The sequence below is a fragment of the Idiotropiscis lumnitzeri genome, chromosome 13, assembly GCF_059441095.1.
Source record: "Idiotropiscis lumnitzeri isolate Australia: NSW breed Sydney's pygmy pipehorse chromosome 13, RoL_Ilum_1.0, whole genome shotgun sequence".
NCBI classification, from domain to species: domain Eukaryota; kingdom Metazoa; phylum Chordata; class Actinopteri; order Syngnathiformes; family Syngnathidae; genus Idiotropiscis; species Idiotropiscis lumnitzeri.
In genome coordinates, this window is record NC_142403.1 from 18550559 (window position 1) to 18569229 (window position 18671).

General features: G+C 41.7%; 2 protein-coding genes and 1 long non-coding RNA gene across 7 annotated transcripts in view; 2 read left to right on the forward strand and 1 right to left on the reverse strand.

Annotated features, from left to right (window-relative positions):
* On the reverse strand, positions 1 to 6995 carry LOC148324892 (methylcrotonoyl-CoA carboxylase beta chain, mitochondrial). 2 transcript variants are annotated; one of them, XM_088313437.1, is made up of 13 exons: positions 6895 to 6995; positions 5780 to 5825; positions 5326 to 5490; positions 5057 to 5253; positions 4739 to 4917; positions 4582 to 4662; positions 3516 to 3694; positions 3185 to 3407; positions 2992 to 3083; positions 2065 to 2221; positions 1071 to 1193; positions 732 to 968; positions 1 to 650 (listed from the first exon to the last, which is right to left on the reverse strand). In XM_088313437.1, the coding sequence occupies exons 2-13, from the start codon at positions 5797 to 5799 to the stop codon at positions 564 to 566; spliced, it is 1740 nt and encodes a 579-aa protein (XP_088169563.1). In that variant the 5' UTR covers positions 5800 to 5825; positions 6895 to 6995; the 3' UTR covers positions 1 to 563. The 2 variants fall into 2 exon arrangements, with proteins under 2 accessions (XP_088169563.1, XP_088169562.1); XM_088313436.1 differs by lacking the exon at positions 6895 to 6995 and having other exon boundaries at positions 5780 to 5954.
* Positions 1400 to 5833, forward strand: LOC148324893 (uncharacterized). Its single transcript, XR_015846334.1, has 3 exons — positions 1400 to 1482; positions 1769 to 1897; positions 1994 to 5833. It is a non-coding gene; the product is annotated as an uncharacterized LOC148324893 (long non-coding RNA).
* Positions 6478 to 18671, forward strand: part of fnbp1l (formin binding protein 1-like) — a 24109-nt gene continuing 11915 nt past the window's right edge. Inside the window, exons 1-2 of one of the 4 annotated variants that reach the window (XM_088313432.1) lie at positions 6478 to 6729; positions 17908 to 18023. In XM_088313432.1, the coding sequence (XP_088169558.1) occupies positions 6706 to 6729; positions 17908 to 18023 (140 nt within the window). In that variant the 5' untranslated portion in view covers positions 6478 to 6705. The remainder of the gene's footprint in view (positions 6730 to 17907; positions 18024 to 18671) is intronic. The other 3 variants (XM_088313431.1, XM_088313433.1, XM_088313435.1) reach the window with 3 other exon arrangements.

The following is an 18671-nucleotide window of genomic DNA, read 5'->3' on the forward strand; positions in this document are numbered from 1 at the left end:
TTATATGTTACAGTGCATTTTAATGACAAGGTGCATTCCTTTGACACCAAAAAATTGGACACCGATAAAGAACGACAAAGAAGGCAGCAAACATCCGACTTGTACGTCTGAATTCAGTTTTAGTGCAGCTGTTGGAGACCGCTCAGGTTTGTCTGATCGACAAACATCCGAAGCGTCCGAGGAGGTCGCACACAACAGATGACATCATCTGCTATACCACATGATGAGCTGTCATTTAAGAAGAGGCACTTGTTCGCTAGATCACGTTAAATCCCAGGTGTCAAACTCCAGTCCTCGAGGGCCGCTGTCATGCATGTTTGAGATGTCGCCCTCCTCCAATACACCTGATTCAAATGATAAGCTCATCAGCAAGCTCTGCAGGAGCTTGATAACGATCCTGATCATTTGAATCAGGCGTGTTGGAAGAGGGAAACATCTCAAATATGCAGGATAGCGGTCCTTGAGGACCGGAGTTTGACACCTGCGCATTAGATGATTAATAGAAATTCAAGTTATTTACATCTTGGTAAAAGTGATTGATGTCCTGTGCAAGATGGACGTCTCTAAATCCGTAAAAGTGCTGATTGCAGTTTTTCGGTTGAAAGTTGAAACTGCTGCTGTTTAATAATGTCCAGACAATCTCTGAGAACCTGCAGATGCACACATATTGACGCAAATAAATACAGATGAAGAAGTGACGTGAGATGGCAAAAACCTGCATGAAGCTTTACCCTTCGAGTGTCTTGAGGAAGAATGACCCCGTCATCCCAAAGCCGACCAGAGGAGAAAAAAGCGCTGCTCTCCTCCTCTAACGTCCCGTTTAGATGGCGCTCCATCTTGATTCGGTCCGACTCGCCCACCCCCTCGTTGTCGAGGTGAAGCAGAAGGCCGGCGTGACCCGCGGCCGTCATGGACACTCTGGCATTGGGCCACAGGAACAGGAAGTTCGGGTCAAAAGACCGTCCGCACTGGAGACAACCAGAGAAGAAAACAAACAAATGAAGAAGCCTCTGCTTTTTGACCACCATTTAGGCTCTTAATGACGTAAAAATACCACAGCGGAGTCTTACCATTGCGTAACTGTCAACACCATGGCAACCACCGATCACCACAGTGATTTTGGGTACAGAGGCACAGGCCACTGCTGACATCATTGAAGCCTGAGCCTTTAGACGGTTGCTGTTCATCTCTGCCTAAAATAAAGAGAACAAAACCACATTATCCGCAGGAATCATTTGTTTGGTCTGACGGCCATTCTGATCATTTTGTCACCGCCTGTCATGACTTGCTGCCGCTGACATGTATTTATGTTGCTTTGTCTCCCTCTACAGGCGCTTTAGCGTAACTTAACTATTTCCCCGATAGTTCTTACTTATTGGCACATTTAATCACGTGACACCTCCAGTTCATAGAAGGCGCATAGACGGCTAAGCGACGCATTAGCTTTTCGTGTTCTCACAATTTCCTCTCGCTGCATCGCTTGTGAGTTGTATTTTACCTTTTTTTTTTTCCACGTGACACTTGCGTTTGTGTAAAAAAAACATTCGTGTACATGTTTAGTGTATCGTTTACATTCTGAGTGTCAGTAACTTTATAGTAAGCTAGCAACTACATTTTACATCGTTTACAAGTTATGCCACAGCTCTTTATGTTGTGTATTTATGTTATTTAAATAACGTGCTATAGTTGTACTATATGTTTTTGTATCACTTCAGTTTTACAAAAAAAGACAACAGTAAAACAATTCAACTTTACAATTTGTGTTCAGACACACACTGAGGACGGAATACCACCTGAACAGATCGCGACACAGTTCATACCATTGCAGTCTACATCGGGGATGAGCAACTTAAAAGCTGGAGAATGCCATCATTTTTCATTCGCACTTCCTAACCAGGTGACAAAAAAAAAAAAGCCATTTTGCAGCCTCCTTCAGCTGCATCTTACTTCTACATTTTGTAGCCTTCACGTCTCTTCTGCTCAATGTGTTTAGAGCAGGCCAGCGACGTGGCCATTGAATCCTATTCAGTCTCTCCAAAACCTTTGTGGTGGAGGGGTTTGTACCTGTGGCACTGAGAGAGTGAGTGCGGCCGATGGTGCAGAGTTCTGAAGGAAGAGGAGCGCGATGTCTCTTTGGTCGCAGAGCTGGACAAAGTGGCTGCCTTTCAAGGCAGCCTGATATGACAACTCTCCGTTGTTGGCCACGATTCCTACCAGGTGACTGAGTTCGGAAACACAGAAAATGACATCAGAAACACACCACGTGAAGAGTGTTGCTCATTTGCATGATGTCGCAAAAGCCCAGCTGGCATTCGAGAAAACTAACGTAAAGTTAGGCAGAAATGATCTCAGTGAATACGAGAAGACTATTTTGACTTTTGAAGATGATTACTGGTAGAGTCACCTGATTTTGAATCATATAAGATTAAAAAAAATAGATGCTCGAAAATAAGAAATAGATAGGTGTGCATCAAGGTTATTGTAGCTAAAGAAAACTAGTGTAACAACAACAAAATAAAATGAAAATTATTAAAAACTGAAAAAAAACAATGATAAAACTAATTAAATCTCAACCTTTTTCTTTTGAAATGTTGCTCTCAACAATATAGTCAATTAAAACTAAAGCTAATTATAAAACAACTGAAAGCTAAATGAAAGTGACGCATCTTCAAATGAATTTAAACGAACAAACCTACTCTTAAAATGAATTCAAACATCTAAAAGTCAAAATGAAGAAGCCAAAACGATTGAATCCCCATTGTGCGTCTTTAAGCAACATTAAATGAGTTGTTCAAAATCGTATCATTTCTCTTTTGCAACCAACGGCCCACGTTTTGTGAAAATGTGAATTATGGCGTCCGCACAATATTAGACACTCCCAAATAATTATTCCAAAAGAAAGATTGACCCAAAACCGTTCAAACAGCCTTTTGCATTGAGCAGAAACAATCGGCGTGGTTATTTGGGTGCGTGTGTGTTGCGTTTGAATACCCGTGTATCTTTGCAAAGCCGGTGACGAGTGTGCTTCCAAAAAGAGCTTTGAACTCCTGAAAGCGGCTGCCGTCTGTCAGTCGACTTATCACCTGGAGAGACATCGGCAACCGTCAGCATTTCCGATTCGACTTCCACATATATTCCTGCAAATATATCTCAACTCATTTTTCTAGAATTGTGCTCGAGGTACCATTTTAACATCCAGACTGTAGTTGTAACTTTTGGGGGCAAGGCCAAGTAGCTCGTCGGAACTGTAAAGTGGCTTCTCTTCTTCTATCCTCTTCCTCATCTTCTCTTTATCCTCCTCCTCGTCTTCGTCAGGCAGTGCGAAGTTGAGTGTGGATATGATATTTCGCGTGTACGCAAAGGCCTCCTTCTCTTCCCACGCAAAATGATCCACGCAGCCGCTCACCCTGAAAGCAGATCGTTCCGACGTGTTTCCAATCAATCAATCGAAACAAAATGTTTGGATCTTGAAAACTGTCGGCATCGGAACGACTGCCTCGGTGATCGGATCGCACTGTGCATGAAGTCGAGCTCCTCCGAGGTCCTCCGGCGTCACTTCCTCTCCCGTGGCAGCTTTGACCAGCGGCGGTCCTCCCAGGAACATGGTCCCGATGCGGTGCACCATCACCGTCTCCTCCGCCATGGTGGGGATGTAAGCGCCACCCGCTGTGCACGATCCGCACACCACCGACACCTTTATCGTGGGGACTGGCCTATTAGTTTAGAGGACTCGACATGTCATTTACTGATTACTGATGAATTGGGGTACGTTGTAAAAAAATTGATAATACGGATTATTAGCCACTACGAATATCTAGAACTGATTCGATTCAAGGAAAACGGACTCTGGCTTCCTGCTTGGGTGATTGAAAAGTAACAGCCTATTTTTAAGTACTTGTAATTCATTTCTGATTGAACTATAATTGCTACAAAAAATGAATATGAAAAGAAATGGCATTTGATTTCAATTTGATATGGCTCACTGGTGTCAAACTCAAATACACAGCACGCCGAAAAGTTGAACAAAGCCACGGGTCAGAATTTAATTTTTTAAAAACAATATAAATTCAGATTTCTTTTAATTTTTTTTTTTATTAGAAGTGGTTTAATTAATGCAATCCAATGTTTAGCTTTTAAAATTACTGTTATAATTTTTAATGTAAAATGGTAAAGTAGTCATTTGGTTGAGCCTCGCGGGCCAAATATAAGTCCACTGCGGGCCAAATACGGCCCGCAGGCCAGAGTTTGACACCAATGATGTGCATTTGCCAGCAACTTCCCAAGTTGCTTGGGAAGCGCATCGTCTGATTTGATGAGGAACTCTTGTCACATTTTAAACTTTGAGCTCTTTCAAAATTGAGTCGACTTGCTCAAACTAACATAAAACACCAAAAAAAAAAAAATGAGAACGATATTACAACAGAAATAAATGACTGTGTAAGTAACTTTTCACTCGCCGTCAACTTTCCAATTGTCGTGATCAGGATTTCAGAAGGCCCACTTTTCTCATTCATCAGTTCAAAAATATATATAATATTCACAATAACAGTTTGCATAAATTAAAAATCCAGATGCCCTCACCTGCGGAATCTTCATCGCAGACATGATCGCTTCATTATAAAACGTCCTCCCTCCCTGGTTCTTATCAGGAAAGATCTCCGACTGTGGATGTTTATCGATCGTACAAGTCCCAAAAGTTGACAAAAGAAAACTTGACAGCGCATGAATAATGACTTACCTGCAGTGGCAGGAAAGCTCCTCCAGAGTCAACCAAATAGACGCAAGGTAGCCGGTTCTGAATTGCCACCTCTTGAGCTCGCAGTTGCTTCTTAACAGTGATGGGATAAGCCGTTCCGCCCTTCACTGTGGCGTCGTTGGCAATAAACACACACCACAGGCCGTTGATCCTTCCCACACCTGCACGCACGGACATTCAAACATATGCAAAGTAATGTGGGTCTAATTAAGATCTTCAGAACCGGAACCCGGTGGCCTGATTATATTGCACTTTCTAGAGTTAGTACCAAAAATACTCCTCTAGTGAGTGGTTTCTGACCCGTCAGGCAGCCGGCCGATGGAATATCTCCATACGGCAGACCCAGACCCGCAAAACGTGACAGCTCCAGGAAGTCCTCATCGTCCAAAAGTAGGCGCAGTCGATCCGTCACCAGCAACTTCTTGTTCCGCTGAGTGTGTCTCGCAACGGCATTGTCGCCCCCTCCTCTAGTCACCTTCTTATGCATCTCCACGTACCTGGAAAGCATTTCGATAAGACAATGAAGTGGTGCTGATGTCAATTGGACACAAGTCCGATAAGACGCTTACTTGTCGTGGCAGTTGTTGCTGTTTCGAAGGTTAGCTTCGTAAACGTGCTTGTGGATGTCCTGGAGGGGGAGTTCTAGCACTGGAAAGGCGCTACGCAGCGCTCTCCTCTTTCGGGCTGCACTGCTCATATGGTGGACGGAACACCGATGATGCTGCACGGCCATCCTGCACCACACAATTCATACTAAAAACTGTTTAACTGAATTCAAACGAAAGGAAATTGTGCAATGTTATTACATTATTGCCCAATTGAGATCTGTGTTATGAAGTCAGTGACAAACAAGAATAACGTTGACTTGTTGAAATGCTATGCAGATACTATAATACACACGCGCGCACACACACACAATATAAGCGTACGCTGACTACAAGAGCGCGAGATATGTATGCCAAAGGTCATAATGTATGGCTCGAACAACATATTAAAGGTTGTTGATGAGATGACATTTGTTACCTTGCAATGGAGCGGTACATGTCCACGGGTGTCAGCTGCACTGCAGCTAAGAAAATGGATCAGATCGGAAAAAGCGAATATTAAAAACATAAGCAGTGAGTTTCTTGCGGGGTCCGTTTCTTCATTTTCTTTGTGTTTTGTTGGTCATTAGCAATTGCGTGTAACTGCCGCCATCTAGAGGAAGGGAGTTGTAAAGCATTCCGTGTTTGTGCTCGTCGTGTGAGATAAAGATAATCTGTCCCGTACTAGCCACAAGAGGGCGCCACTTATTCACAAATAAGCAAAGGTCAGGTTCCTTTGGAGAGCGTTATAACATATTAAGGTCGATTTGGCATTTGGGTAACATTATAATAAGTACACACTAATACGTATTAGCTAAGCATTTGTAAATACTGAAGTCATCATTTTAAAGCATGATTCTGACATGAATAATCTTTCGCATATAGTTTGTGAATACCTAATTAGTCACCTTACCTTGCATAATAATGACGGGTATCACTTTGTAATAAGGTATTTACAAGCTATATGCAAATGATTATTCATATCGGAAACATGCTTTATAAATTTTGATTTCAGTATTTAATACTGAGCTAATGCTTATTAGTGTTGTAAATAACTTGTCTAATACTCCTCACAGTCTAATAAATTGATTTTGAGGATGGTCTTGAATTGTCAGGGATGAAGACGAGGGTCATTTGTTTTCGAGGAGTGCCGCCAGGTTGGTGGTTGGAGCAGGGCGGAGAGAAGGAGGACGACGTCGACGACGACGACGAGGAGGAGGAGGAGGAGTGTATGCGCGTGCCCGTGCCGCGCGCGTGCTAGCAGACAGTTTGTACTCGGTCTCGCCTTTGGCAGCAGTTTGAGGAGAACCCTAGTGGGGGGAAAAAGCCGTCCGATCCCGGCCAACTCGCAAGGGGCAATCCGCCATGGGTTGGGGAACGGAGCTGTGGGTAAGTCTAAACTCTCTCGCACCACTTTGGAAGTGGTCCGCTTGTGTTGTTGAAGTCGGAGAGCGGATGTGGGTCGGAAGAAAGGTGCTATGTTACTTTTTTTTAAGCTTTGTGTAACGCTAAGGCTAGACGAGTGGCTAATGCTAAAGCTAATTCTTGGCGCACCTCAACGCTTGTGACAGCGGCGTCGGAACAATAGGCAGGTCTCCAGGCAGCTCGCCTTCTTCTTCTTCTTCTTCTTCTTCTTCTCTGCCTCCTCCGCCGAGTTGCATGTTGCAACACTTGGGTTATTTGTCTCGTCCAATGCAATTTATAAACCGGCAAGCTGCATCTTGAGCTTGATTTTTTTTTTTTTTTTGTTTGTTTGGGTGTCACACCCAGTTTGTAAGGAAGCTGGCAGCAATTGCTTGATGCAGGGCAGGCAAGAACTGAGAAGACACACCGACCGCCCTCATTGTCGCTCAAATGAGCATCATAATCGAAATCAAAGTTCATAACTGTTTGTTTGAACTTGCCAAGTCACGCTGTTTAGTTACCACTCCGGTAGAGCTAAACAATATTTGATCAATAATTCCACTCCACACGTGAGCAGCAGAAAGATTACTCCAAATTAGTGATAGACTGATTATCGGTCAGGCCGATTATCAGGGCTGATATTTGACATGTTGCCGATTATCGACATTGGCCCTTTTCTTTTTTTTTAACTTCCAAGGCCAAATTAAAAGCTGGTTTATTTTGGCTCGTTGCAGCTCACTTCTCTTTCTCTTTCTCTCTCTCTCTCTGTTGTGCTGGTGGCCCTGCCTGCAGAAGCAGATTGACCCGCCCACAGTACCATTTGATTGGTACATATTTCTTACAATAATACAAATGTTCTTACTTCTTAAAAAAAATATTGATGCATCAATAATTTGAGTTTTTCGCCCATGAATTGATCCGTTATATTTGATATTTACTGTGCAACAAAAACACATTTTCAGGTCCTTCCATAAATCTTTTTTTCCTCCAGATTATTCTACATAAACAGAGTTGAACAAGATATAAAGGCCCGAAAATGTCAGGAAGCAGGCTGGCATCTCGCTACTAACTCCCACCCATGATCAAACTGCGTAACATGCTTCATCCTGAAATGATTTCCGCCCTGTTTGTTAAGTCAATAAGATTGCAAAAGGGCGTTGGTAGTTGTGACAAGATGGAATAAGCCAGCAGCATTTTCTTGTATACGTGGGCGTGCGAGTGAAACTTGGGAGTCATTCACATCCCCGAGCGAATCTCTGTGGTTATTAGCCACCGTTTAAAATAGGCTGATGGTTGCCTTTCTCAGCCCCCCCAATGTGACAATCCAAATCAAAATGCAAGCTAATTTGCTGCTTGTGTTTGTGAGGTGGCGTAAACATAGCGTTGATCAAATTGGCCTCCAATCACGCTGACCTCAACTATGGAGTCACTCGTGCAATGTGCCAATGAAATGAATGAGCGGAGCCATTTTTATTGTTGTCTGTTTGTTGTAACTGAGTCAGGCATTCAAGATGCAATCTAGACATTCGAATATTTTTTCGTTTTTATTTACTTTTATTCACTTATAGCAGACTTTTGCCTTAAAGTGGCTTTTCGGTCGTTTACAGCACCTGGTGGACATTAGCGGTAGTGCTCTCGAGTGGTTTCGATCCTATTTGGCTGACAGGACCTTTTGTGTTTGCTTAGGTTTTCTCTGAGTCCCGCTCTGTCCCACAAGATTACGTTTTGGGGCCATTGCTGTTTTCGTTCTACTTGCTGCCCATCGGTTCCATCTGACAAAAACATGGAATTTGTCCCACTGGGCAAAATTGTGTTCTTATTTCCAGCTAATTTATATTTCACCATATGGAAAGCGCTTTGTGACAGCTCCAGAAATGCGCAATATAAATAAAGTTGTATTGTAAATCCTTCATTAAACTTAAAAACAAATTGAACGCAGCAGTGTAAGTGTCCGTCACGGCAAACAAAGTCCACAAAAGATCTTCAGAGTGGAGACGCAGACTGAATGAGCATCATAATCCTCTGATGAGATTAATGTGTTGCCTGTCAACATTAAACCCGATTGGCTGCTAAGCACTTCATCGCGGCTCTTTCGACACGTCGCTCGCTCGCCTGTTTAGTGATTTGCTTTTGGAACACATTTAACTCCCAATGTGAATGTACGGCAATTTAAAATGAAATGATTTTGCATATTGACGTACATGTTTTGTTTCAACTCCATTTAAAGTCTTCATCAAATTGTGAGCCTTAAACTCATTTTAATCATCTTAAACACCGCCTAAGCAGCCAAACGATCCATTTGCGTCGTCGTGCTTTCTTCAATGTGCTTTTTCTCGTTTTCCGGAAGACATTACCAAGTGACTTCTTCGATGTTGTACGTAGAAAGCGTTTTTTGGTGTGTGTGTGTGTGTGTGTGTGTGCCGAGGACCAGCTGAGCAGTTGAGTCTGTCTTAGGGATGAGAGACCGGCAGGTGGTCGTTGGTCTCTGCAGTCTGGCGACGCTTCAAGACAAAAAGTGGATCGAGGGTCCAGGAAGTGGCAGAAAGGCTCCGTACGGTCTTTTACCGGCCGGCTGGACTTTCAATTTTAGTCGAACCTCCGTCAGCTGATGAGTTGATGTCTTTTGGAGTCTCCGTCATGCTGTGAAGCCATGGAACGTGTTTTCACCCTCTTGTTTCAGACGGGAGGCTGCGCAGATTGTGTGGAAAACATTTGATACCCGAAAAGCTTGAATATTTCAGGACGCCTCAGGTCTCTTTATCGAATCACGTTACATTAAAAACCACAATCCATAGTATGGAAAGTGAAAGAATGTTTTCCATGATGAATTAAAAAAAAGATTCTCGTCAATGATATTCTCGTATTATGGCACGACCGGAAACTATTAGGATATACTTTTTTTTTTTTATTTTTTTATTTTTTTTTTAATACTCAGAGCAAATTTTGTCAGTTGAAGGCTCCGGTGATGAATTTGTGAAAAGTTATAAAAAGGCCACGTTGGTCTGTGTGAGGTTGTCGTCTGTCTTAATTAGGCGCTGCTAAAACGCGGTCCGAGTGACAGGATGATGATGATGAAGGACGACGATGACGATGTTGTGATGCGGAAGCAAAAAACACCATAAAAAAAAAAAAAACAAGAGCGGGCTTCACTTCATTTTTGAGTTGCATTCATATTTTTTAAAAATGGACTTTATGTTTTAATTTATTTTCTTTCTGGTCAGCTGCTTTGCAGCATATTGCAAATCCAAGCTTGTGTTCCAAATAATTAATCGTTTTTTCATAGTTATTTTGGTTCATTTTCCTCGTCAATGTAGTCATTTATTAATGTTTTTAAAATAAAAAATTCTATTATTTTTTTTTGTTTGTTTGTTTTTTTTGTCTGGCCCTTGTCAAAATTGTTTAATTTAGTCACCCAAATATACTGAAAGTCCTCGCTCATCCTCCGACTCGCAGTTTGAATCTTATTTAGATGGTCGCTTGGACCTTGCAAACATTTGAAACCAATTTTTTTGTCTTGTTTGAATGCCAATCAAAACAAAGCAATCACATATTTGGGCGGTTAATTGAGAAATCTTCTCTGACTTTGATAACGTCATTGCAGATGAGACCACCGTCTCCTCTCGTCTCCTCTTTTCCCTTCCTGTGCTCACATCTGTATCCTTCCAGCTGTTTGGCCGCCGATCATATTTTGCTCACAGCCACTTGTACGCTTTTCAAACAACTGCCCTGACCAAAGTGTCATTCCTTAATGATGATGTTTCGATGTTTTTTTCTCACCTCTTTTGACCGGACCACACTTGAGCTATTTTGGTTGCGATGATGAAGTCCATCAAATTTCTTCATTGTTGCATGTGGGACTTTTTTTTTTTCAAATATAAAATGAAGCAACTGGTGTTAGCGTTCACACGATTAATGTCGGTCCATTTGAGATGCTCCCCTTCTGTTCTTTGATTCTCAACTTGAGCATTTTGCATTCTGAATCCCGTCTTGCTTTGATCGGACGGGCAGTGTTTAATCATTTCTTTCCAGGAAGTGCAACCTGACTCACTGGAGACAGGAACACTTCCAGACCTCTCACAGTCATGACTTGGCAGCATGCTGCGCTTCAGTCCGACCTGCAGCTGTGTTTCGCTGGCTTGACTGCCGTCCACTGTTGAATTATGCGTTATTTCATCAGCCCGTCCATCGGAATGACGTGGAAAACTGGAAAATGTTGTGAATTTTTCTGGGGTTCACACTCGCGAAACCTAGTTATTATCCATGCTGTCTTTTTTTTTTTTTTACTTGCCTTTTCCAAGCATGGATAAAGACATGATTTCATCTCTTTTAGTGACCTTTTTTTTTCTTAAAGCGGTTGAGTTTGTGCGTGTGCAAATGTTTGAGCGCTCCTTCCAACGCGGGCTGCTGCCTCAGACGTTACGATTCAGAATAACCTTCTTTTTCTGTCTTTTAAAGTTTCCGGGTTGTGCGTCCGCCAACCGCAGTAGAATTGCATGTGGACAACTGATGACCCAGTAGCTGCTGAGCTATAAAGGCTTCAAAGGAAGGCGGCCACGCCCCTTTTTGCCCAAAATGCCACAATTTGGCGGGCAGTAGCTCCCGAACCTCTCCTCCGATTGACCTAAAATTTGACATTTAGTCATCTGACATCACTATCAACAAGTGCCCCAGGTTTCATTCAACATCTGCTTGCTTAAACTCACTCTGTGATGTGTCGTGGAACGTCCCCAAACGGCCACTTGTTTTTTTTTTTGGGGGGGGGGGGGCCGAGATCAAAGGAAAACTGACCGCATCTTTGGCATCGTGGCCATCTTTTTTGCATTTTGTCTTATCTCGCAAACGTTAGCTGTCCAGCAATGTTATGAAGATAATAATTCAGGAACTCTTAGTGTTTATTCAATGTTTTCTTTTTAAATTTCAAGGCTGATAAATTAAACGCTGGTTTAATTTGGCTCGCTGCGGCAGACCTCTCTCTCGCTCTCTCTCTCTTGCTCTCTCGCTCTCTTTCTCTGCTGTGCTCGTGGCCCTGCTTGCAGAAGCAGATTGTCCCGCCCACAGCACTATCTGATTGGTTTCTTCTATTGCAGCCAATCAGCAGTAAGATGCCTGTTTGCTTTTTCACCTCAAGTCACACGGACAATTGGAGAGGTCTCGCTAGCAGAAGAAGGAAAAGAAAACAGACTTGGCCAAAATTTTAATAAATGTCAGTCGACTACAACTCCCAACTAAGAAAACTATTTGTCGTCGTAAATTTTAAAGCGATGTTTGTTTTCATCGAACTAGAAGACATGCAGCTGAGCCTGGGCGCTCTGTTAGACTTTTTGATAGACTTTTAAATCTAAGTTTTCTATTTTCTAACATCTAAAAAAAAAAAAAAAAAAACTGTAATAGGTTGTAAATCTCTAAATTTTTATTCTTCTTTCTATTCTAAATCCCTAAAGTTGTTTAATAAGCATGTGCTTAAAAGCATTCAAACTAAGTTAAGGAGTTTTTATTTTTCAAAATTTTGACATCATTTTTCCCCTTTTTTTCAACAAACTAATATCGGCTTCAAATATCGTTCATCGGCCTTCATGACTACTAATAATCGGTAGCGGTATCGGCCCCGAAAAAAGTTTATTGGTCTATCACTCCCAACAACTTCCAAGTTGTAAATGCGCCTCTCATGTTTTGTGTCTAGCGTCAGTGTTGTGTGCAGGCACAACAAAACTCCATCATGTGACCTTATCAGCCTGTACAATCCATTAGTGGCGCTTTCTTCTGCAGTGCACGTGCACGTGCGCGTGTGACACTAACACTGGCTTTTTTTGTTGGAATTTGCAGCAACAGCACGCTCGTACATACTGTACCATAAATAACACTATGGGGAGAGAATGTATTTCCGCGAGACAAGTTTAACTAGGTCACCCACCCCCTTCTCTCGTGTCTCCGAGACAAGTCCTTTAGCATCTGAGAAAACAACGTTAATTCTCACACCCGAAGACTTTTCCCAGGGTCTCTCTATTTGGCAAGTCGAGTCTCAAGGCCTCATAAAAGTGTTCCTTCCGTGCTGCCCGTAAGTCTGCTCTGCTGCTCATTTACACACCAACCAGCTGCCAGCGTAGATGTCTTCTGGTTACCCCGGTAACCGCTCCATGAATTGCACGTTGTACCTCCTAGTCACCGCTTGAGCAAAGTGTCCCGAAAAGCGTCCGGAACGGTGACGCTGCCAAGAGGGACTCGGAGACGAGCCGTTCTTTGTGTTGAGAGGCGCCAGATGAGGTGGCTCGGGTATCGGATTCGGATGCATCCCGGACGCCTCCCCGGTGAGGTGTTCCGGGTGTGTCCCACCGGCAGGAGGGCCCGACGACGTCCCAGGACACGCTGGGTAGACGTCGGTCGACGTTCCCGGCTGGCCTGGGAACGCCTTCGGAAGAGCGAAAAGACGTGAATAAAATAATCAAAGTAATCAGAAATCAAGTTCTCTGCTCGTTAATTAACAAAAAAATCTTTTAACAATTCAAATGATTTTTTTTTTTATGTTTTGTTTTTTGTCCCTCCTTTCTGTCTTTGGCGAGATTGCTCAATGTCAAAAATGCTTGACAAGTACGATATAAAAGAAAAGCGATTTGAAGCGACCTATCATTTTGTGTTTTGATGGCGTCGCAGGCAACCTCTAAAAACCAACACAAAGCTGTAAAATCCACACGTGCTGGTGAACGTCGTGGTCTCAGGTTGTCCTTTTACGTAACAGTTGGACAAATGAGTTCTGTATGCTTCAATGCTAATTCCGTCGTGTTGTGCAAACGTTTTGTCTTCTTCCACACTGGTCGCGTTTGTTTTTCCAACTTTCACTTTTACCTTTGCCGCCGCCGTGCTCACGCCCTTTTTACGATGGGAATATTTGGATTAGAGTACGTCAACACTTTGTCTCTTGAGGAGTTGTTTTTCCTGTGTCGTAATGTCAAGTACGCACTTTTGAAGGGAGTGCAATTTGGACTGGAAATCTTCCAGGTTGTCGTACGCATGTCGTGTCGAACGTCTTTGAAGCTGCTAATGTTTTTTTTTTGTTTTGTTCCCCCCCTCTCCAAAGTTAGTTGGTCTGGACAGTCGCTAGAATACAATGTTCGATATGTCAAGTCGAAAATGAATTGTCGATATCGGGAGTTTGGTTGATAAACAGGGTAGAAAAAAAACGGTTAATCCATGAACAAACTGCCGCTTTTCCCAACGTCATCGTTTCTCTTGCTTGAGCTGTAAAGCTTTAAAATTGCCCAGTCCACATAAACGAGCACAACGCAACGGATTTGTCAGAGGATGTTGATTCGGAAGGGAAACTCAAATGATATTTGTCAACGTGGACACAGAAATGTCATGTTTAAAAAAAAAAAGAAAAAAGTGCTTCGACAGACAAACCAGTTTGTCGGGTTGTCGATGTGCACCATGACGGCAGCGCAACAGCAGACGGATCAGGTTGCTTGCTCTGAAACCTGACAAGCTAGCGTTGTAGCATGACTGTGTGTTCTGTTTTCCACGTCGTTTTTGGGGATCGGAGTGGACACCTTTCCCTCTTTTACTTGGTGAAAAACATAGAACAGATGTTGAAAGTCGTTTTTGTGTTTCATGCGTTTTTAACACCCAAAAGTGTTGGGGTTGGGGAGTGTTGCCTCATTGATTCGTCGTGATGGCGCCAAATGGTGAATTTAAAATCTGTTTGTTTCGAAAAAGAAATTCAATAAGTGTTGTGTAGATAATATTTGCATGGCAACACATTGAAGTTGAACTATGATTGGCCAATTTTTTTAAACCACATAAATGACTGAAAGCTGCACAGCCAGGACACGCTATTATTAAAAAAAAAAAAAGTGGGAAAAGGAAAGTGGTAAATAAATGATTATATATGATGTAAGTTGTAAATGTAGGTCTGAAGTGCACACCACTGCTGAGCATCGCATTTGTTTCAGTGTCGCTGTTCCGGGAATGTGATCCGTCATGTGACATACGGGCGGGAAAGCATCACGGGATCCCTTATGTCATAGCGATCGCTGATAATTTCCATAAGCTCGGACAAAGTGTTCCTTGTTATAGTTGCAATAAAGTTCCGCTGCAATGCCACATTTTTTTCGACCACTGCTATATATATTTTTGTTAGATATTTTTTTTTTTTTTTAAATATAATCCTGAGTGAATTATTTATTGCTTTAGAAATTGTTTGTTTTTTATATCTTTACATGCAAAAGAAATGCCGGGTTATTATTGGTCATTGGCCTACATGCTTTGTGCTGTATCGATATAAGAATTTGACAACATTGTGCTTGAACACGCCTTGTTTTTAGATCAACAAGGTCAGCGGCACACATGTGGGCACTAAAGTGCATTCCATATTCAAATGTCGTGTGTGCTCGGCGATTCGTTATATATTACAAATATTAATATTTTTAAAATTTCTTTTATTTTTATTTTTTATGTATTTTTTTTTTTTAGTGTTTCTTGAATTTTGAATAAATTGTTTTTTGTGGAACATCATGACTACAACATTTTTGTCCAAATACTTTTCAATGAATGCTGTAAAGTGCAATAAAAAAAAATAAAATAAAGACAACACAATTCTGCAAGCAACATTCAAGTGAGCCGAGAGACGTTTTATATTATATTTATGATGTATGTCGTCCACGTTTATTGTTCAGTGCTAGACTGAGCCAGCAATCGCAGGTCGCTCCTTTATTCATCTAAATGACCGCAACAAATGGTCAAGTACAACATTCTAGAAATAGTATTTCAATCAATTCGTGCTTTTGATTAATTGATTATATTTTGAACATGAACAAACATACTGGAGTGGTTTCTCTCTTGCGGTTGTGACTTTGAATTTATTTTACAATGAATGACTCAAACATTGCACAAACGTGTCTCATGATTTAAATGCACTCATCAGTGTGAATGTGTGTGTGTGTCTGACTCAAGCATGACTCAGTACGTACGACGGCTCTTCAGGATCTGATTCATTTTTATGGCCATTTTCTTACTTCCTCCACTTTGTCTTGTGTTGAGTCAGTTTGGCGCATGTGCGCGTGTACAACCGGCGTTTCTAGAAATTATTTGTCATCATTCATTTGCCAGTATTGTTATTATACTGGAATTTTTTTTTTTTAAATCAATTAATCCTAATCGGAATTATTGCTCACACTGGAAACACAATTGAATTATTTTACAGCCCTAAGCGAGAAAAACTCCTCCTCCAACCGCCGACACGTCCACGCAACACCCAACAGGAGCTGGGTGAGAAATGTCAACTTGTCTGAAACGCTGCCATCACTCGAAAGCTCTTCAGGCTCAGAGTGTGTTTGTGTGCGTGCGTCCGTGCTGTGAGGTTCTGAAAACCTTTTACATCAAGTGCCATCTCAAAAAGATACTGAGATTGCCAAGTAGCACCATCGTTTTAAAACGAGGAACATTAGCTCGGCATTTGGATAAGATAACCGAAAAAAAAAATCATTCAGTTCAAAAAAAAAAGTTCAATGCAAAATTTGACCTTGTAAGTATTTTTTTTTTTCATTTTAATTTTTTTAATTATCGATGATTCCCACTTACCATTAATGGTACTTGCACCAAACTGTAAGAGCCGTATTGAGAATTATTTTTTGTCATTATTATTATCGTTATCTTCTTCAAATATTATTTTGAGATGCAAAATGTGTAACTTCATGAAAGAAAACATTTTAGTTTCGTTTTGTGTAGGAAATGGTGTTCATTCGTTAATGAGCAACACGCGAGTGGTGGTCAAATGTTGGTCGTGTGACGTGCCACGTTCGGGTGCCGGTGACATCGTTTTTTTTTCTCCGACCAACCAACGTTAAGATCGAGAAAGAATCATCGATCATTTCACTTTAGTACAATGGAAAGGATGAGGTTTTGTTTTTGAGTTATTAGTAAACCTGTTTGAGTTGGAAGATTTTTGTTGCGTCCGACTGGTTATTTATTCACCCGCTCCTACGCTGGCAAGCAAAACGAGAACAAGTTATGAGTCCACCAACTTTGGTGTGTGCGTTTGGCACGGCTGGAAACAACCATAGAAGACGGTCTTTCCCAAGAATGGAGTGGCGGGGGCAAGACGAGCTCCGTTTGTGTGTCTGCCCTGGAATGCCACAGCGAGCAATTAGTCTTTTGTTCCGACAGCAGATTCTGTGCCAATTAACGTTGCCTCGTCCCACGGAATGCACACAGGATGTCTGGATCGCTAATCTGTTGCTTTTTTTTTTTTTTATGGCTACGTGCTGGAGCCGTTTGATTGGTTGCAAAGTAGGCTGTGGCTCTAAAATGGAACGATTCACGTGGGATTTTTGATCATCAGCTCAACTACTGCTAGGGTGAAATCTAACACGCGGAGATATGTGCGTAGAAAATCACACTTGTGGTTTTGCATAGTTTTGAAGGCCGATTAGAATTTGAAGATTCAAATACTGGAGATGAACACACCGCTCCTTGGATTGGGCTTGTTTGATTTGCGTTTTACTTTTCAAATGTTGGAGAAGCCGTTTAATGTTGCTTGTTGTTATCAAGCCACGGTGTCGTCTTTTTCCAAGTAAAAAACTCTTGAAATGAAAAAAAAAAAATGACGAAGGAACTCCCAAATCAGCCCTCGTGTATTTCCTTTGCTGCTCATGTTTGTTCCGCTTGATTCGTTTGATTTGTGTTGACACTGAAGAAGGCAGAGCCTGTGACGAGGTAGCGAGGGAAGTAAAAGTTATCGCATCATCTACTGAACATGGTGGGGAGAAGGTCGCGCTTTCACTTTAGTTTGTGTGTGGGTGTTTTATTTTTGTTTTTTTGTTTTTTTTTTGCGTGTTCATGTTGAGGCACCTGGAAATCACGATTTTCTACTTGAGCAGTGACATGATGATAGTCATAGATGGACCGAGATGCTTTTTTTCAGGGCAGATTCCGATTGTTAGTAGTCATGGAGGCCGATAACCGATAGTTGAAGCCGAAAAAAGGGGTAAAATGGTGTCGAAATTTTGAAAAACAGCAACGTCAAATCTTGATCTAGTTGAATTGCCTTTAAGCACATGTTTATTAAACAACTTTCGTGATTTACATGTTCAAGATTTTTCAGATCAGACTCCTGATTACAAACTGTGCTATTGAATAACATGAATATTTGTCCCTCTTCATCTTTTTCCTCAGGACCAGTTTGATAATCTGGACAAGCACACGCAATGGGGCATCGACTTCTTGGAGCGTTACGCAAAGTTTGTCAAGGAACGGTTGGAAATTGAGCAAAATTACGCCAAGCAGCTCAGGTACAAGAACACGCAAGCGACACGACGTGTTGCAGACATTGTCGCTCTGTCACGTGAGCGTGCACATGAGAACATCCACTGAACATTCCCCACATATTTAAAAAAGGGAGTTTGCGGTTTTTTAGCCTCATTTCACTAATCACTCGCCTGCAGCGCTCTTCCGAATGGTGCGCAATATGAAAGTGTGTACTCGGGTGTCGTCACACATTCAACAAAATAATTACTGAGCGAGCATTAGCCGGTGCCCGCTAGCCACAGCGACTTCTTTGTTAGCATGACTGAGTGTTATTACAACACTCAAGTTATTGCGTTGACGATTTATTTTGCGGGAATGTTCAATTAGTTAAAACATGACATCATCTCTTCTGCCTGAGGTACTTGTTTGCTAATCTTATGTCCAGATGTGAGCAAACCAGGAATGGGCATTTTTTTAAATAAATAAATAAATAAAATACAAATAAATAAATCAATCAATAAAATATAAATAAATAAATTGAATATAAATAAATAAATTAAATATAAATAAATACATTAAATAATATAAAATAAATATTTTCCAGTTGGTGGATATTCCAAAATATTTCCTGAAAAAGTCATTAAGCCCGAGCTAACAGGGCAGCGCAAAGTATGCTAGTCCACTATAAAAAT